At 41.5% G+C, this 18,861-nt stretch overlaps 1 protein-coding gene across 1 annotated transcript in view; it reads left to right on the forward strand.

The window, feature by feature from the left end:
* st6gal1 (ST6 beta-galactosamide alpha-2,6-sialyltranferase 1) overlaps nt 1–18,861 on the forward strand; it is a 100,643-nt gene that overhangs the window by 62,503 nt on the left and 19,279 nt on the right. The window contains exons 5-6 of the mRNA XM_039006195.1: nt 7,423–7,524; nt 14,563–14,737. Of these exons, the coding sequence (XP_038862123.1) occupies nt 7,423–7,524; nt 14,563–14,737 (277 nt within the window). The remainder of the gene's footprint in view (nt 1–7,422; nt 7,525–14,562; nt 14,738–18,861) is intronic.

Consider the following 18,861-nt stretch of genomic DNA (forward strand, 5'->3'; position numbering starts at 1 on the left):
TCTTCTTACTATAAAATCACATTATATAAAATAACGGGACTTAAAAGCATATCTTGTCTGCTAAATGAACAAGTGTGACTGGTGTAGATTGCCTCTGCGTTGTGTTTTGATCGGTTAACAGATGACCAGAGGGTCGGTCTAATGATGCTTTATTTTCTGATAAAGAAACAAACATATAGAAATGAAATATGCACCAACTCCTCTCTTCCACATACAGTAGAAAGGGCGCAAATAAACAATCATCTCGTTTGACAATGATACCAGATAGTGCAATGTACAGTATAACATGTATCATGCATTGTACAGTCTAGCCTGTAGGCCTGGGCTAGCAAACTTTGATAAATGACAGCCAGGCATTACGTACAGTTAATGACATGCACTTGCGAACCTAGCTAACCATGGACAGTAAATATTGTCAACATAACCAGACAAACAAAAACAGGTGACATACCTGATAAAGAAGCAAACATCCATAAATGAAATGTTGTGCTGCCCTTTTGCACCAACTCCTCTAAAGTACAAATGAACAACAGGGGACACGAATAGCCATACTAGTCCAATGACAACATGCACAGAGAACAGTACAGTAACCAGCTAGCATGTACAGCATTCACAAATCAACAGATAAAAAGTGAATAAATGCATAAAATCATAATATACTGGTAGAAGACCATAATATTACAATGTCAGTAACTATATAAACTCAATAGCTGGGTTTTAACGTCGATTGATGAGGATTTCCATGGGCCAATTTAACATTAACCTACCTCTTCCACATGGATACAGTAGAATGGGAAGAGGTAAGGGGGGAAGGGGATGTTTATGAGGGGTAATACAGAAGTAGAAGGAAATGTGCAACATTAAAAAGGGCACTTACGTCAACAAAAGCAATGCACACTAATATCAGGCATGGGAACTATTAAGAGTTTGTGTAATTATACAATATAAAATTCAACCCTTGTTACACAAGTGTAACGTCTGGAGAGTGATGGGTGTGGAGTCAGACGCAGAAGGTTGACGGGAAAAACGCTTTAATGCCCTTTCGAAAATGTAACCAGTTACAAACACGGGTGAAGCCTAAAACACAGGCGCAACAAACCCAAAACCATAGTTACTCAAATACCGGACAGCGAAAACCCAAAAGAACACAAACACCACTAACGTGAAATAACAACAAGCCCGCACAAACACCAGCGGGCTAAACAAACTTAAATAACACCCATCCCAAAACCCCCAACAAGGAACAGGTGAAAACAATTAGACAAAAACAAACGAAAAGGAAAAAGGGATCGGTGGCAGCTAGTAGACCGGCGACGACGACCGCCGAGCGCCACCCGAACAGGAAGGGGAGCCACCTTCGGTGGTATTCGTGACAACAAGCCTACAGCCTATGGAATACATAGCATGGCACAAAGCCAGTTAACATACAGTAGGCCAACTCATATTCTGTTAATCTGAAATACATTTTCATATATTAAACAGATTTATTAGACCTTTTTTTTTTTAAATGTAGCTGTTCCAAAGGCGCGCATCAGCGGCTTGTATGTGTGGAGGCCTAGAGATGCTAAATGGGTTCATATTAATTCCTGGTGATAGCTGATAGTCCAGGATAAAGTTGTAGAAAGTTGGCTAGCTAGTTAGCTAGCTACAGTTCTGTCTCGATCATGCACTGTCTGGACGTCACTCTTTTTTTCTCAGGTGGTTGGCTGAGTTAACCATTAGTCACACCTCGTCTTTTGAAAGATGGAGGCGTGCAACGCTATTGGCTGTGACCTTCTTTCAAAGAAGGACAATCTATAAAGGATTGGTTTGTGAAACATGAACAACTGGATGGTGATTAGACATGTTTGATAGCCTTATGCGAGTTAAGTGGCGCCAAGGCCAGTTCGGAATCGATTTGGTTATTGTGAGAACGTTGTCTACAAACAGGATTAAAGCTGAAGAACTCGATACCTGATGAAGACCTAAGGGTCGAAACGTTGTAGATAAATATCACGTGGGAGCATGAGTAGCAGTGTGCGGCATTTTCCGTTCTATTTTCTACAAACAGGATTGCCACGGACTCTGACTATGACTACAGCTGTTAGTTCAGAATACAATTATGGCTGTTATTTCAGGTCAGGGTCACATTCATTAGTACTTACCATAGCAAAACGCTTTGCAACAGAAAGCATAAACAAGCATATCTTTACAAAGTTAAAATAGTCCCTCCCTGTTTTAGTCAGTTTTCTTCCGTTTGGTGCCTAGTGAATATGACCCAGGTGTCCCACAACAGCTCAGATTTCGTTATTCTGATTTGTCAAAGTAAAAGAGTAATATCGAGTTACGATTCCATATTCCAAGATTACATAAGGGGTAGCTCGGAGGAAATATGATTACGCTGGAGTGGGAAAAGATGTGCCTCTCCGTAAGGTATTTGAACCCCACGTGACAGATGGGGATACTCACCACTATACTAACAAGGAGTGGCCTGTCTACACCTGGATCAGTTCCAAACTGATTCTGGCTGCCATGCTAACATGGTCTACAAACAATACGCTGTCAATGAATAACAACTGCATGAAGCTTTTACATAATGCTAGTGAGGCCCAGCCACAGCTCTACGAATGTTCTGCACGTGATAATACCAGTGTATTTATTTGTATTCTTATCTGTATAGGTGATATACAATACCAGTCGAAAGTTTGGAAACACCTACTCATTCAAGGGTTTTTCTATATTTTTACTATTTTCTGTAAAACAATAGTGAAGAAATAAAAACAATGAAATAACACATGGAATTATGTAGTATCCAAAAAAGTGTTTAACAAATCGAAATATATTTTATATTCTTCAAAGTAGCCACCCTTTGCCTTGATGAGAGCTTTGCACACTCTTGGCATTCTCTCAACCAGCTTCATGAGGAATGCTTTCCAACAGTCTTGAAGGAGTTCCCACATATGCTGAGCACTTGTTGGCTGCTTTTCCTTCACTCTGCAGTCCAACTCATCCCAAACCATCTCAAATGGGTTGAGGTCAGGTGATTGTGGAGGCCAGGTCATCTAATGCAGTACTCCATCACTCTCATTTGTGGTCAAATAGAGGTGTGTTTTGGGTCATTGTCCTGTTGAAAAACAAATGATAGTCCCACTAAGTGCAAACCAGATGGGATGGCGTATCGCTGCAACATGCTGGTTAAGTGTGCCTTTAATTCTAAATAAATCACAGACAGTGTCACCAGCAAGGCACCCACACTATCACACCTCCTCCTCACACAGCGGTTGGAACCAAAAATCTCAATTTTGAACTCATGAGACCAAAAGACAGATTTCCACCAGTCTAATGTCCATTGCTCGTGGTTCTTGGCCCAAGCAAGTCTGGTCTTCTTATTGGTGTCCTTAAGTAGTGGTTTCTTTGCAGCAATTCGACCATGAAGGTCAAATTGCTGCAGTTGATGTTGTTGATGTTGAGATGTGTCTGTTACTTGAACTCTGTGAAGCATTTATTTGGGCTGCAATTTCTTCAATGAACTTATCCTTCGCAAGCAGAGGTAACTCTGGGTCTTCCTTTCCTGTGATGGTCCTCATGAGAGCCAGTTTCATCATAGCGCTTGATGGTTTTTGCGACTGAGCTTGAACAAACTTTAAAAGTTCTCGACATTTTCCAGATTGACTGACCTTCATGTCTTAAAGTAATGGTGGAATGTCGTTTCTCTTTGCTTATTTTAGCTGTTCTTGCCATAATATGGACTTGGTATTTTACCAAATAGGGCTATCTTCTTTATACCACCCCTACCTTGTCACAACACAACTGATTGGCTCGAACGCACTAAGAAGGAAAGAAATTCCACAAATTAACTTTTAACAAGCACACTTGTTAATTGAAATGCATTTCAGGTGACTACCTCATGGAGCTGGTTGAGAGAATGCCAAGAGTGTGCAAAGCTGTCATCAAGGCAAAGGGTGGCTATTTGAAGATTCTCAAATATAAAATATATTTCGAATTGTTTAACACTTTTTTTGGTTACTACATGATTCCAAATGTGTTATTTCATAGTTTTGATGTCCTCAGTCTTCACTATTATTCTACAATGTAGAAAATAGTCCAAATAAAGAAAGACTCTGGAATGAGTTGGTCTGTCCAAACTTTTGACTGGTACTGTGAATCTGTGTTACCAACATGTATATTGATTATATAAAGCTCTGTCCTTACCTGTATAGGTGATTTAAAGCTGTGTTGTTACCTACAGTGTATTTGGAAAGTATTCACACCCCTTGACCTTTTCCAAATGTTATGTTACAGCTTTATTCTAAAATGTATTAAATAGTCCCCCCCCCTCATCAATCTACACACAATACCCCATAATGGCAAAGCAAAAACAGCTTCTAGAAATTTTTGCAAATGTATTTTAAAAAAAGTATACAACATTTACATAAGTATTAAGACCCTTTACTCAGTACTTTGTTGAAGCACCTTTGGCAGCAATTACAGCCTTAAGTCTTCTTGGGTATGACCCTACAAGCTTGGCACACCTGTATTTGGGGAGTTTCTCCCATTCTTCTCTGCAGAACCTCTCAAGCTCTGTCAGGTTGGATGGGGAGTGTTGCTGCACAGCTATTTTAGGGCTCTCCAGAGATGTTCGGGCTCTGGTTCTGGCTGGGCCAGTCAAGGACATTCAGAGACTTGTCCCGAAGCCATTCCTGTGTTGTCTTGGCTGTGTGCTTAGGGTCATTGTCCTGTTGGAAGGTGAACCTTCGCCCCAGTCTGAGGTCTTGAGTGCTCTGGAGCAGGTTTTCATCAAGGATCTCTCTGTACTTTGCTCCGTTCATCTTTCGGTCAACCTGACTAGTCACTCAGTCCCTGCTGCTGAAAAATGGTGCCAGGTTTCCTTATACTTAAACTGAATCTTTATTAGTGAGAGCTTTGCAATAGCGGTGGCTGGTCGACGAATCAACCTCAGATGATCCGTTGAGAGCCACCACACAAAGGCTACTGAGATCTTTTATAGCAAAGATCCACCCCCTAGCCTACATAACAAACCACAGATGTTTAGAACGTGTCACAAGGTGAGACTTTTTAAATGAGAAAGGAGTATCCCGTAGCCAGATAGCATTCGCTATAAATTATCTTTCAGTTTGGCTCCTAAGACGAGTTTCTGATCTCGTTCCTGGTACTCATAGCACAAACACCAACTCATCCAATGGCATAAATCAATTGTCAACTCCAGATACCCCCATCTCAAGTAAAACCCATTCTTGACCCCACTCCTGGACAAGCTCACTGAGGGGAGTGAGCCTCTAGGTCATACACTATCCCAGCATAAGTGCAACATCAGAGATGTTAGGGAGGGTTTGGCCGGTAGGGATATCCTTGTCTCATCGCACACTAGCGACTCCTGTGGCGGGCCGGGCGCTGTGCACGCTGACCAGGTCGCTAGGTGTACGGTGTTTCCTCCAACACATTGGTGCGGCTGGCTTCCGGGTTGGACGCGCGCTGTGTTAAGAAGCAGTGCGGCTTGGTTGGATTGTGTTTCGGAGGATGCATGGCTCTCGACCTTCATCTCTCCCGAGCCCGTACAGGAGTTGTAGCGATGAGACAAGACAGTAACTACTAATAATTGGATACCACGAAATTGGGGGGAAAAAGGGGGGTAACATTTTTTAAGATTGTGAAATGTCAGAATAATAGTAGAGGGAATGATTTATTTCAGCTTTTATTTCTTTCATCACATTCCCAGTGGGTCAGAAGTTTACATACACTCAATTAGTATTTGGTAGCATTGCCTTTAAATAGTTTAACATGGGTCAAACGTTTTGGGTAGCCTTCCACAAGCTTCCCACAACTTGTTGGCCCATTCCTCCTGACAGAGCTGGTGTAATTGAGTCAGGTTTGTAGGCCTCCTTGCTCTCACATGCTTTTTCAGTTCTGTCCAGAAATGTTCAATAGGATTGAGGTCAGGGCTTTGTGATGGCCACTCCAATGCCTTGACTTTGTTGTCCTTAAGCCATTTTGCCACAACTTTGGAAGTATGCTTGGGGTCATTGTCCATTTTGGAGAACCATTTGCAACCAAGCTTTAACTTCCTGACTGATGTCTTGAGATATTGCTTCAATATATGCACATCATTTTCCATCCTCATTATGCCATCTATTTTGTGAAGTGCACCAGTCCCTCCTGCAGCAAAGCACCCCCATAACATGATGCTCCCATCCCATGCTTCACGGTTGGGATTGGTGTTCTTCGGCTTGCAAGCCTCCTCCTTTTTCCTCCAAACATAACGATGGTAATTATGGCCAAACAGTTCTATTTTTGTTTTATCAGACCAGAGGACATTTCTCCAAAAAGTACGATCTTTGTCCCCATGTGCAGTGGCAAACCGTAGTCTGGCTTTTTTATAGCGGTTTTGGAGCAGTGGCTTCTTCCTTGCTGAGCGCCCTTTCAGGTTATAGATACTTTTGTTCCTGTTTCCTCCAGCATCTTCACAAGGTCCTTTGCTGTTGTTCTGGGATTGATTTGCACTTTTCGCGCCAAAGTACATTTATCTTTAGGAGACATAACGTGTATCTTTCCTGAGCGGTATGTTGGCTGCATGGTCCCATGGTGTTTATACTTGGGTACTATTGTTTGTACCGATGAACGTGGTACCTTCAGGCTTTTGGAAATTGCTCCCAAGGATGAACCAGACTTGTGGAGGTCTACAGTTTTTTTTCTGAGGTCTTGGCTGATTTCTTTTGATTTTCCGATGATGTCAAGCAAAGAGGCACTGAGTTTGACGGTAGGCCTTGAAATTCATCCACAGATATACCTCCAATTGAGTAAAATTATGTCAATTAGCCTATCAGAAGCTTCTAAAGCCATGACATCATTTTCTGGAATTTTCCAAGCTGCTTAAAGGCACAGTCAATTTCATGTATGTAAACTTCTGACCCACTGGAATTGTGATACAGTGAATTATAAGTGAAATAATCTGCCTGTAAACAACTGTTGGGAAAATTACTTGTGTCATACACAAAGTAGATGTCCTAACTGACTTGCCAAAACTATAGTTTAAAAATAAATTTGTGGAGTGGTTGAAAAATTAGTTTTAATGACTCCAACCTAAGTGTATGTAAACTTCCGACTTCAACTGTATGTAAATCAGGTATTTAAAAAAATAATAATAATGTTTTCGCTTTGTCATTATGAGGTATTGTGAGTAGATTGAGGACATTTTTTTATTTAATCAATTTTAGAAAAAGGCTGTTACTTAACAAAATGTGGAAAAAGTCATGGGTCTGAATACTTTCCGAATGCAAGGTAAGTCGCCCTAGATTAGAGTTTCTGCTAAATGACTCAAATGTAAATTTATATAAAGTGTAAAACTGCTGTTACCTTAATATGTTGTATAACGCTGTGTTCTTACCTGTAATAGGTGATACAACTTTGTTTTTACCTGTCCTGCAGGTGATGGCATCAGACGACCACCGCTTCCTGTCCAGCTCTCTGTACAGCACAGGTGTGCTGGTGGCCTGGGACCCTTCCCCCTTTTCTGCTGACCTCAACCAGGTATGACTGGAGAGGGTGAAGACCAGTAGAGATCATTAGAGGCCAGTAAATACTATTCAAGACCAGTAAAAACTTTTCAAAACCAGTAAACTATTCAAGACCTGTTAAGATCATTAACCCCCTAGAGTTGATGTCCATGCCCCCGCGGAAATCTAATTAGCTTAATAAAAAAATCCCCGTCAAAATCCGTCTGTTTAAGCAACAGAAATGTGTTGTTTTGCATGGACTCAATCCACCGCATCCACCGATGTCAGCCTTTCGATCATAGCGTCATCTCCCAGTGGTGTAAAGTACTTAAGTAAAAAATACTTTAAAGCACTAGTTAATGCTTCTTATGGCTTGGGAGCGCTATTTTCACGTCCAGATGAAAAATGTGCCCAAAGTAAACTGCCTGCTACTCAGGCCCAGAAGCTTGGATATGCATATAATTGGTAGATTTGGATAGAAAACACTCTAAAGTTTCTAAAACGGTTTGAATAATGTCTGTGAGTATAACATAACTGATTTGGCAGGCGAAACCCCGAGCACAATCCATCCAGGGAAAATTATTTTTGAGGTCAATCTGTTTTCTATGGGATTTCTATGGCAAGGCCGTTTTAATAGAAATATTCTTGCAGTTCCTATAGCTTCCACTAGATGTCAATAGTCTTTAGAAATTGGTTGATGTTTTTCTTTAGAGAAATGAAGAAGTAACCCTGTTATTTTCCTGTGTCACTCCAGGTGCACTCTAATTAATTGGTGCGCGTGACCTGGAACATGCTTTCTTTGTTTTCGTCCGGTATTGAACACAGTTGATTCCGTCTTAAATTTTATCGATTATTTACGTTAAAAAATACCTAAAGTTGTATTACAAAAGTTGTTTGAAATGTTTGGACAAAGATTACAGGTAACTGATGAGAGATTTTGTAGTCATGTAGCGTGAGTTGGAACAGGTGTTTTTCTGGACCAAACGCGCCAAATAAATGGACATTTTGGGTATATAACGACGGAATTAATCGAACAAAAGGACCATTTGTGATGTTTATGGGACATATTGGAGTGCCAACAGAAGAAGCTCGTCAAAGGTAAGGCATGAATTATATCTTTGTGTCGCGCCTGGCGGGTTGAATTATGATTGTCTGTCTTTGTTTGATGGGGTGCTGTCCTCAGATAATAGCACGGTTTGCTTTCGCCGTAAAGCCTTTTTGAAATCTGACACTGCCGCTGGATTAACAACAAGTTTAGCTTTAATTTGGTTTATTGCATGTGTGATTTCATGAAAGTTTAATATTTATAGTAATTTTATTTGAATTTGGTGCTCTGCCATTTCACAGGATGTTGTCAAATCGATCCCGCTAAAGGGATTTGATCCATAAGAAGTTTAAGTTGTTTTTAGGGGTATTTGTACTTTACTATTTATATTTTAGAACATTTTTACTCAACTACATTCCTAAAGAAGATAATGTACCTTTAACTCCATACATTTTCTCTGACACCAAAAAGTACTCGTTATATTTCGAATGCTTAGCAGGAAAGGAAAATTGTCCAATTTACTAACATCCCTGGTCATCCCTACTGCCTCTGATCTGGCGGACTCACTAAACACATATGCTTGGTTTGTAAATTGTGACCGACCGGCTCAAATCGGTCTTATGTAGCAAAATTTGAAATTGTGTTATTTACTTTGGATAAAAGTAGAGACTCAGAGCTACAAAATGGTATATCATACACTGCATTTGAGAAACAATGGGAAAGTAATTTTGCTTTGAAAGTTGATAAACTTGTAAACTCACTTTTGAGAAAATGGCCTTTGAATGTTTTGGTACTACTACTGGAGAGCCCTTCTTTGTCTACACCCATTCAGCATCGTTCACACCCTCTGAAGCTTTAGCCCCACCCATCTCTTTAAGGGTTGATCCGAGCGTTCTGTACTAATAACAGCAATCAAGCACCCCTGTAAAGATCTTTATTATACACAGATTCAAAATAGCAATTGATAACAAATGTGTATTTATATGGACCCTGATGTAACTTTCATTGTTCATTTGTTTATTTTTAATGGCAGATTTATCCATAAAATGATGTGGGCAGAGAACAAACCCCTCTTCACATTCTTTAAGATAGAATTGAAATATTATTTAGAAGTGTTAAAACAAAAAAAGCAATACGTTCCAGAAAACCTTTTGACAAATTGAAAATGCATCTCGATATGTAATACCTCTGTCTGTTAATTTTATGTACTCTTGTTTGCATATTTCTGTTTTTGTTTTGTTCATAATAATATTAAAACTTCTAATGGGCAGGTGGGACAGTAGCGTCCCACCTTGCCAACATCCGGTGAAATTGCAGAGCGCGAAATTCAAACTACAGTATAATAAATATTTAACTTTCATAAAATCACAGGTGTAATACATCAAAATAAAGCTTCACTTCTTGTTAAGCCAGCCGCTGTGTCAGATATCAAAAAGGCTTTACGGCGAAAGCAAACCATGTGATTATCTGAGGACAGCGCCCCGCATACAAACACATGAAAAACATATTCCAACCAGGCAGGTGCGACACGAAAGTCAGAAATAGCGATATAAAAAATGCCTTACCTTTGATCTTCTTCTGTTGGCACTCCAAAAGGTCCCTGTTACATCACAAATTGTCCTTTTGTTCGATAATGTCCTTCTTTATATCCATAAAAACTCAGTTTAGCTGGCGCGCTTCACTCATTAATCCACCCAGTTTCCCTCCATCAAAATGCATACAAAATGAATCCCAAACGTTACTAATAAACTTTTCCAAACAAGTCAAACTACGTTTATAATCAAACCTTAGGTACCCTAATACGTAAATAAACTATAAAATTTAAGACGGAGAATCGTTATTGTCTTTACCAGAGAAAAATACCAAAGAACGCTCTCTCTTCCACGCTCTTGGAAACACTACAGCCAAAATGGGAGCCACCTAGAAAAACTAAAGTTTCTGTCTCATTTTTCCAAAAACCAGCCTGAAACTCTTTCTAAAATCTCTTGACATCGAGTGGAATTACTAGGAACTGCAATCTGGGAGGACTTGGCCTTATAATAAAAGTGATGGCCATTGAAAATAGTGGTAGGCTGAAATTATTTTGGGGGGGGATGGTTGTCCTCGGGGTTTCGCCTGCCATATCAATTCTGTTATACTCACAGACATAATTTGAACAGTTTTAGAAACTTTAGAGTGTTTTCTATCCTAACAATTACATGCATATCCTAGCTTCTGGGACTGAGTAACAGGCAGTTTACTTTGGGCACACTTTTCATAAAGATGTCAAAATACTGCCCCCTACCCAAGAGAGGTTAAAGAAATAATAATACAAAAATGTATACCAGCAGTCAAGCACCCAAGATAACTTGCTAGCTACTTCCAGACACAAATGAGAGAACAGCTCTCTGAACATTACTCGCCCTAGCAGGGCCGACATTTAATTAAACCGGCCATATTCAACTGATTTTGAGCGTTCGTAAATTCATTAGTTATTCTGCGCTCTGAAACACTCAGACGAGAGTGCTCTGAAATCGGAGTAGATAGCCAGACTGAATTTACAAACTCACCTGAAATGGTTACTTGCATAGTGGAGTCTTTTGTTAAGACATGTAGCTAGCTTGCTAACTAGCTAAACAATGAACCATCATCACAACTCATGACGTTACTACCCTGGATGAATCTGCAGGTAGCCAACCAACATCTATCAACAGTTGTCGCATTGACATTCTATTGAAATGGATACTTGCATAGTGGAGTCTTTTGTTCATACATTTTTATATATTTATTTCACCTTTATTTAACCAGGCTTTTAGGTGGGCCCCCATACCCATAAGTTATCACTCTTTGCGGACGACCTTATCTTATTTCTAACGAACCCAGAACATTCCCTCTCTCACTTACAGAACCTATTACAGTGTTATAGTTCTATCTCTGGATATAAGGTCAATTTTGATAAAAGCGAAATCTTACCGTTGTCTGTCTTTGACCATCATAACATTAGGCATAAGTTTCCTTTTAGATGGTCACCTATGGGATTCACATATTTGGGAATAATGGTGGATGGTAACCTGAACAACCTCTATAAACTCAATCTGGCCAGCTTGTTGCAAAAGGTGGAGGGTAACCTGTGTAAATGGATGGACTTGCCTCTCACTCTACTGGGTAAAATGTATGTAATTAAAGTGAATGTCCTGCCCAGATTTCTATATTTGTTTCAATCTCTCCCCATCCCTGTGCCCGTAACATTATTTTCCTCTGTCGACAAGCTGACCAGACGGTTTGTCTGGCACGTCAAACCCCTAGAGGTAGCCTGGACAAACTGACCCTTGATTACGGTCAAGTGGGCTTAAACCTCCCCAATTTCAGAATGTACTACTGGGCTGCACAGTCTAGATTTCTGGCTCAGAGGTTTGACAATGGTCCTTCTCCTTCATGGTTGAACATTGAAAAGTTTGAGGTAAATGAGGACACTGGGGCAGAATTGTTTAACAAATGGGACAGGAAATCTATAAAAACTATCACAGACAACCTTTTAATTATACATTCTGTCCTGGCATGGTGCAAACCGCATGCACTGTTCAGACGAGAGGGATTTATTTCCCCTAAAACCCCTCTATGGAACAATAGTCTCTACCAAACACAAGCATGACTGGGACAAGCACCTGCCTATGGTCCTCATGGGATGCCGCTCCGCTGTCCAAGACTCCACCTCCTGCACGCCTGCCCTCCTCATGCTGGGGAGAGATCCGCACCCCTGCGGAGATGGCGTTTGGTCGGCCCCTGGATAGCCCTCATGTTCCCCCAGGGCAGGAGTATGCCCGGAGACTCCAGGACCGCCTGGAGACAGCCCACACCTTCGCCAGAGAGCAGCTGGTGAATGCAGATAGGAGGCAGAAGAGGAACTATCACGTGCACACCCGGGGAAGTCACTTTGTGGCTGGGAAGCTGATCTGGGTCTACAGCCCCCTGAAGAAAAAAAGGCAGATGCCCCAAGTTGGACAGTCACTGGGTGGGACCTTGCAGCGTCCTGGAGAGGGTAGGGGAGGTTGTTTACCGGGTGCAGCTTCCTCCCAGGGGGAGAAAAGTGGCACTTCACCGGGACAGGTTAGCCCCATACAGAGGGGCCTCTTCTCCCCAAACCCCAGGGACCCCCACAATTTCCCTCTCTGGCAATGACATTCTCCAGGCACCCACCCCCAGGTGTCGCAGACAAGGCTCCAGACAGCCCACTCCCCCAGTCTCCCTCCCTGTGTCACCGCGTGGGTCCCCGGAGCCACGGACTGTATTCCCTGTTCCCGCTTCCTTGTCCCCCATGTCCCTGCCTTCATCCTTTGGGTCCCAGAGGGGCAGCCCCCGGCCACGGATGGAGCCCCCTGTTTCACATCTGGACAATCTGCGACCATCACGGACACGCAGGTAAAGGAGACCTCTGGGTCGCTTCAGCGACTTTGTTTGTGATGGGGGGGGGGGCTGTGTAGCGACCAGCACAGACAGCTGTGTGTTATGTGTTAGGCTATTAGTTGGTTGTGTTGTACTTACCAATACCCAGTGTTCGCGGGGTTCACCATGCCAATCAACCTGCTATCTGCCAATCACAGGAATGCCTTGAATGTTCTGATGCCGGGCAACCTGGTTGTTGGCGGAGTGGCGTGGAGCAGGGTTGGACAGGGGGATGGAGCATTGGAATTTAAGACCAGGTTTAGCCATCTTTTACATCTGGCCTTCACAAGAGACGGTCACGGTTGTTTCATAGGGTATCCTTCATTTATTTGACGTGGGCTACGGCCAAACAGTTGCCTGTGTGAAGTTGGGTTAATTAACCGTCAATTCGTAAACTCAACCCTCTGTCTGGACAATTGTTCCTTTATGAACTAGTCAGGTCATTACAATATAATAGATTTTATCTCCAATTTCCATCCCAAAAGTGAGATTTCATATTGATACACACCTATATGTGCTACACATTATTGTTTGGGGGGTGCTAATGTGAGACATGGCCTTTAAACTTTGAACACGTTCTGTCATACTGAACGCAGCCCAGTCAAATGAAATTGATCAATGAGCCGTGGCATTGATCTAGCAATGGTGTGTTAGATACCACCCACATATGTTTGCTTGAACCCCCTCATTATCATATTGGAGGAAGAATTACAGAAATAAATTAAGAAATAATATAAATTAATAAAATTAAAGAAAGTGGGATTCATTATTTAAATCATTGTTTATCTATTTATGTGTTTATTCGTTTTTTTAATCTATTTGTGTGGATTTATTTACTTATTCATGTTTTTATTTATTTGTGTGCATTTATCTATTTATTCATTTCATTCTAATTACGGCAGCTTTGGTCCTCCGTATCATTCAGGGCTTATCTGTGAAAGAGACCGTGGACTCAGGATGACTTCCTGCTTAAATAAAGGTTCAATAAATGAGTCCACCATTTTGTTTACAATGTTACTACCACTTTTCACATCCAAAGAAATAAATGTGTGTCCTAAGGTGTGTGAAAAAGTCATATGAAAAACTAATATGAATATCAAATTAGGGGCAGCAGGTAGCCTAGTGTGTAGAGCGTTGGGCCAGTACCGAAAGGTCGCTAGATCGAATCCCTGAGCAGACAAGGTAAAAATCTGTTGTTCTGCCCCTGAAAAAGGCAGTTAACCCACTGTTCCTAGACCATCATTGTAAAAAATTATTTGTTCTTAACTGACTTGCCTAGTTAAATAAAGGGGGGGAAAAAATATATCTATGTTTACTTGAACATAATACAGCGTAGTGTGTACACAGTATAATATAATGCGTAAAAGAGTGGTTCCCTGACTGGGAATGGAACCTGCCTGTGACAGTGAGAGTGCCGAATCCTAACTAGGCAGCGGTAGATGTTGTTGAATATTCAATTTAAACAACATGGCAGAAAGTACCAACACAAAAACCTCTTCTTCTCTTCTCCACTTGATCCCTTTTGCTTTCTCATCTCCTCTCCTCCCCACCCCTCCATTCCTCTCTCTTCTATCTCCCTTACCCCCACCCACTGCCCTTTCTCAGTGGTACAACAAGACTGACTACCCCATCTTCGCCCAGTACCAGCGGTACAGGAGGCTCCACCCCCTCCAGCCCTTCTACATCCTGCACCCCAGCTTTGAGTGGCAGCTCTGGCAGCGAATCCAGGACAACATGGCCGAGCCCATCCAGAAGAACCCGCCCTCCTCTGGACTGCTGGGTAAACTATACAGTGAATTCTACTAACCTTTTGTTTACCATTATAGAGATCAAGGCAGATCAGGGGTAGAACTCAATAGTCTATCAAATCATATCAAATTGTATTTGTCACATGCTTCATAAACAACAGGTGTAGACTGCTTACTGATGGGCCCTTCCAAACATTGCAGAGAGAAAAATATATACGGGGTACCAGTACCGAGTCAAAGTGCAGGGATATGAGGTAATTGAGGTAGGTAGGGATAAAGTGACTAGGCAAAGGGATAACTAATGAACAGTAACAGCAGCGTATGTGATGAGTCAAAAGAGATTAGTGCAACAAGGGTCTATGCAGATATTCTGGGTAGCTTTTGGTTAACGTTTTAATTAACTATTTAGCAGTTTTATAGCTTGGGGGTAGAAGCTGTTCAGGGTCCTGTTGGTTCCAGACGAGGTGCATCGGTACTGCTTGCCATGCGGAAGTAGAAAGAACAGTCTATGACTTGGGTGGCTAGAGATTTTTAGGCTCAAATCTTTATTCAGCCTCCTGATGGGAAGTGTGTGGACCATGATACTTTCTTAGTGATGTGGACACTGAGGAACTTGATGCTCTCGACCTTGTTCCACAACAGACCCATCAATGTGGATGGGGGCGTGCTCGGCCCTCCGTTTCATGTAGTCCACGATTAGCTCCTTAGTCCTGCTGACGTTGAGCGAGAGGTTGTTGTCCTGGAACCACACTGCCTGGTCTCTGACTTGCTCCCTGTAAGCTGTCTCATCTTCATCGGTGATCAGGCCGTCGCGACGTCTGCAAACTTAATGATAGTGATGGAGTCGTGCATGGCCACACAGTCGTGGGTGAACAGGGAGTACAGGAGGGGACTAAACACGCACTCTGAGGGGCTCCCGTGTTGAGGGTCAGCATGACGGAAGTGCTGTTGCCTACCCTCATTACTTGGGGGCGTCCTGTCAGGAAGTCCAGCGTCCTTAGCTTAGTGATGAGCTTGGAGGGCACAATTGTATTGAACGCTGAGGTGTATTCAATGAACAGCATTCTCACGTCGGTGTGCCTTTTGTCCAGGTGGGAAATGGCAGTGTGGGTGCAATAGAGATTGCGTCATCTATGGATCTGTTGGGGCGGTATGCGAATTGGAGTGGGTCCAGGGTGTCTGGGATGATGGTGTCGTGTCTTTGGCTATGCCAGATTAAGTGACATGACATGCTATTCTATAAAATCCTTTCTCTGTAATTAATATTACCTGATTGAGCTAATCATGTAAATGTAATTAACTAGAAAGTCGGGGCACCACAAAATAATATTTATAGAGCAGTTATCTTCCGAATAAACTCTTAAACTTCTTGCCACTATAGGGGGTGCTGTTTCGCATTAGCATAATTTCCTCTACAGATTAAACGGCTTCCTACTCAATTCTTGCTCGTACAATATGCATATTATTATTATTATTGGATAGAAAACACTCTCTAGTTTCTATAGCCGTTGGAATTTTGTCTCTGAGTGAAACAGAACTCAATCTACAGCACTTTTCATGATAGGGAGTCAGATTTCAGACATCTTGGCCCCTGATCTGGAGTCAGTTTAAAGGTCCGTGTAAATGCTATGGAGAAACAGACACTTCTTACGTCTTCCCCTGGATGTCAGTACGTGATGACGCTTTGAATGGAGTCGATTGCACAATCAGGGGCTGTATAAAACAGCAAATACCGGAAGTAGCTTCCCTTTGCTGCCTGCGCCTGGCGCACCAAGGACGTCGGACTCGCCTCCTTCCAAGCTTTTGTTTAGCCAGTAATATTTCTCTGGTCATGTTTTTACTCGTTAGAGGTGTTAAAAACATCATAAGGTAGTTAATTTAAACCGTTTTATAGCAATTTATATCCGTTTAGTGCGATTTTGAGGCATTTATTTCTGAGACACTTTGAACCGCTGGGCACGTTTCCAGTTCATGCCGAACGTTAGTGGGCATTTCCACATGGCAAGAGGACAGCTTTCGACCAAAAGACGATTAGACCCAAGAAAGGATTCTTTGCCCAAGATTCTGATGGAAGAACAGCTCACAGTAAGAACAATTTATGATGATAAATCGTGTTTCTGTCGAAAAATGTTAAACGCTTATGCCGCCATTTTGTTTTGTATAGCTTCGCTTGGCGCAACCTGTATTGAAAAGTAAGGATAATTTAAAAAATGTAAATCAGCGATTGCATTAAGAACTAATTTGTCTTTCGATTCCTGTCAACCCTGTATTTTTTAGTCAAGTATATGATTAGCTTTTGATTAAACTAGATCACTCAAAGATGGCGACCGACATTTCCAGGCTTGTTTTGCTACTATTTTCATTGTATAACCACGTTTTTTTATGGCTAAATATGCACATTTTCGAACAAACTCTATATGTATGTTGTAATATGATGTTACAGGAGTGTCATCGGAAGAATTCTGAGAAGGTTAGTGAAAAAATTAATATATTTTGGCGATGATAACGATATCGCTCTCTTTGGCTTGAATTCATGCTGGGGTAACGTTTGCATATGTGGTATGCTAATATAACGATTTATTGTGTTTTCGCCGTAAAACACTTAGAAAATCTGAAATGTTGTCTGAATTCACAAGATCTGTGTCTTTCCATTGCTATGTGCTGTGTATTTTTAAGAAATGTTTTATGATGAGTAAATTGGTAATACAAGTTGCTCTCTGTAGTAATTCTAGTCGCTTTGGTGAGATTTGTGATGGTGGCTGCAATGGCAAACTATGATTTATACCTGAAATATGCACATTTTTCTAACAAAACCTATCCTATACCATAAATATGTTATCAGACTGTCATCTGATGAGGTTTTTTCTTGGTTAGTGGCTATCAATATCTTAGTTTAGCCGAATTGGTGATAGCTACTGGTGGAGAGAAAAAATGGTGGACAAAGAAAAATGGTGTCTTTTGCTAACGTGTTTAGCTAATAGATTTACATATTGTGTCTTCCCTGTAAAACATTTTAAAAATCTGAAATGGTGGCTTTATTCACAAGATCTGTATCTTTCATTAGGTGTCTTGGACTTGTGATTTAATGATATTTAGATGCTACTATTTAATTGTGACGCTATGCTAGCGATGCTAATCAGTGTGGGGGGGGTGGGGGGTGATCCCGGATCCGGGGTTGAGGCTCGTTAGAGGTTAAAGACCTAGTAATATTTTACATAAATAGCAGTCAATATTAATCGTCACCTTATTTCAGTCTCATCTTTCAGTCTCATCTCATTCTTGGTTTTAAACCAAGAATTTAAAACCATTTAAAAAATGTGCTCCTGGTAACCCGTTCCAATCACCAGGCGCCCGGCTGTCCATTTGCAATATGTTTCAATGGGCATTTACCATCATGGATTTGACATGCTCAAAAAAACTGCAGGAATGCGAAATTGACTGGCCCGATGAACTCGGGATGGCCAGGCAGTGATTCTGGTACCTCTCCATCACTCGTTGGTGTTGATTTCAGAATGTCAATTTGGTGATGGTCTATCACTGTTTAAACATATTGCAAATGTACAAAAGTCAGCCAGCAAGTCATCGTCCATCAGTCAATTAGATATCATTCTGACACCAAACTGATACAAACTGACACCACACCCACTTTTTCCAACTCGTTTAGAAGCCAACTATCACATATTTCAGAGCAGGCCCAAAATTCAGTTTAAACCATCAGCCTTCAGTTTAAACCATAATAAAAATGTAAAACACGTAGTTACGTTCTAGCTGCGGGTCTGACATTATGTGTAGGCCTATGTGAAACGACCCCGAATCCCGAGTTTTGGCTTGATAGGTCATTCGGTGCCCGAGCAATGACCTTAATTGGTGCTGAAAATCTACTTTTTCTGGGCGTTGCTACGGGGTCCTTGAATGAGCCATCGGACAGAAACGTTGGAGTCCGTCTCTATGGGCCAAGGCGGTTTCAATGCACCTAATTTTGTGACTCTGGGACTTTTCTAAATGTCATCATTTTCGTAATTGTCAAATTGAATTGAAGTTATTGCAAATGTACGAGGCTGTTTCTCGGTCTGAGAACCTTCTAGAGCCACATAACTCACCAAGCCCTATCAACTTGAGCTCTAGAGCAGGTTTTCTTAACGCTTAAGTTCTTAAT

Source organism: Salvelinus namaycush, chromosome 12, assembly GCF_016432855.1.
Source record: "Salvelinus namaycush isolate Seneca chromosome 12, SaNama_1.0, whole genome shotgun sequence".
Taxonomy (NCBI): Eukaryota; Metazoa; Chordata; class Actinopteri; order Salmoniformes; family Salmonidae; genus Salvelinus; species Salvelinus namaycush.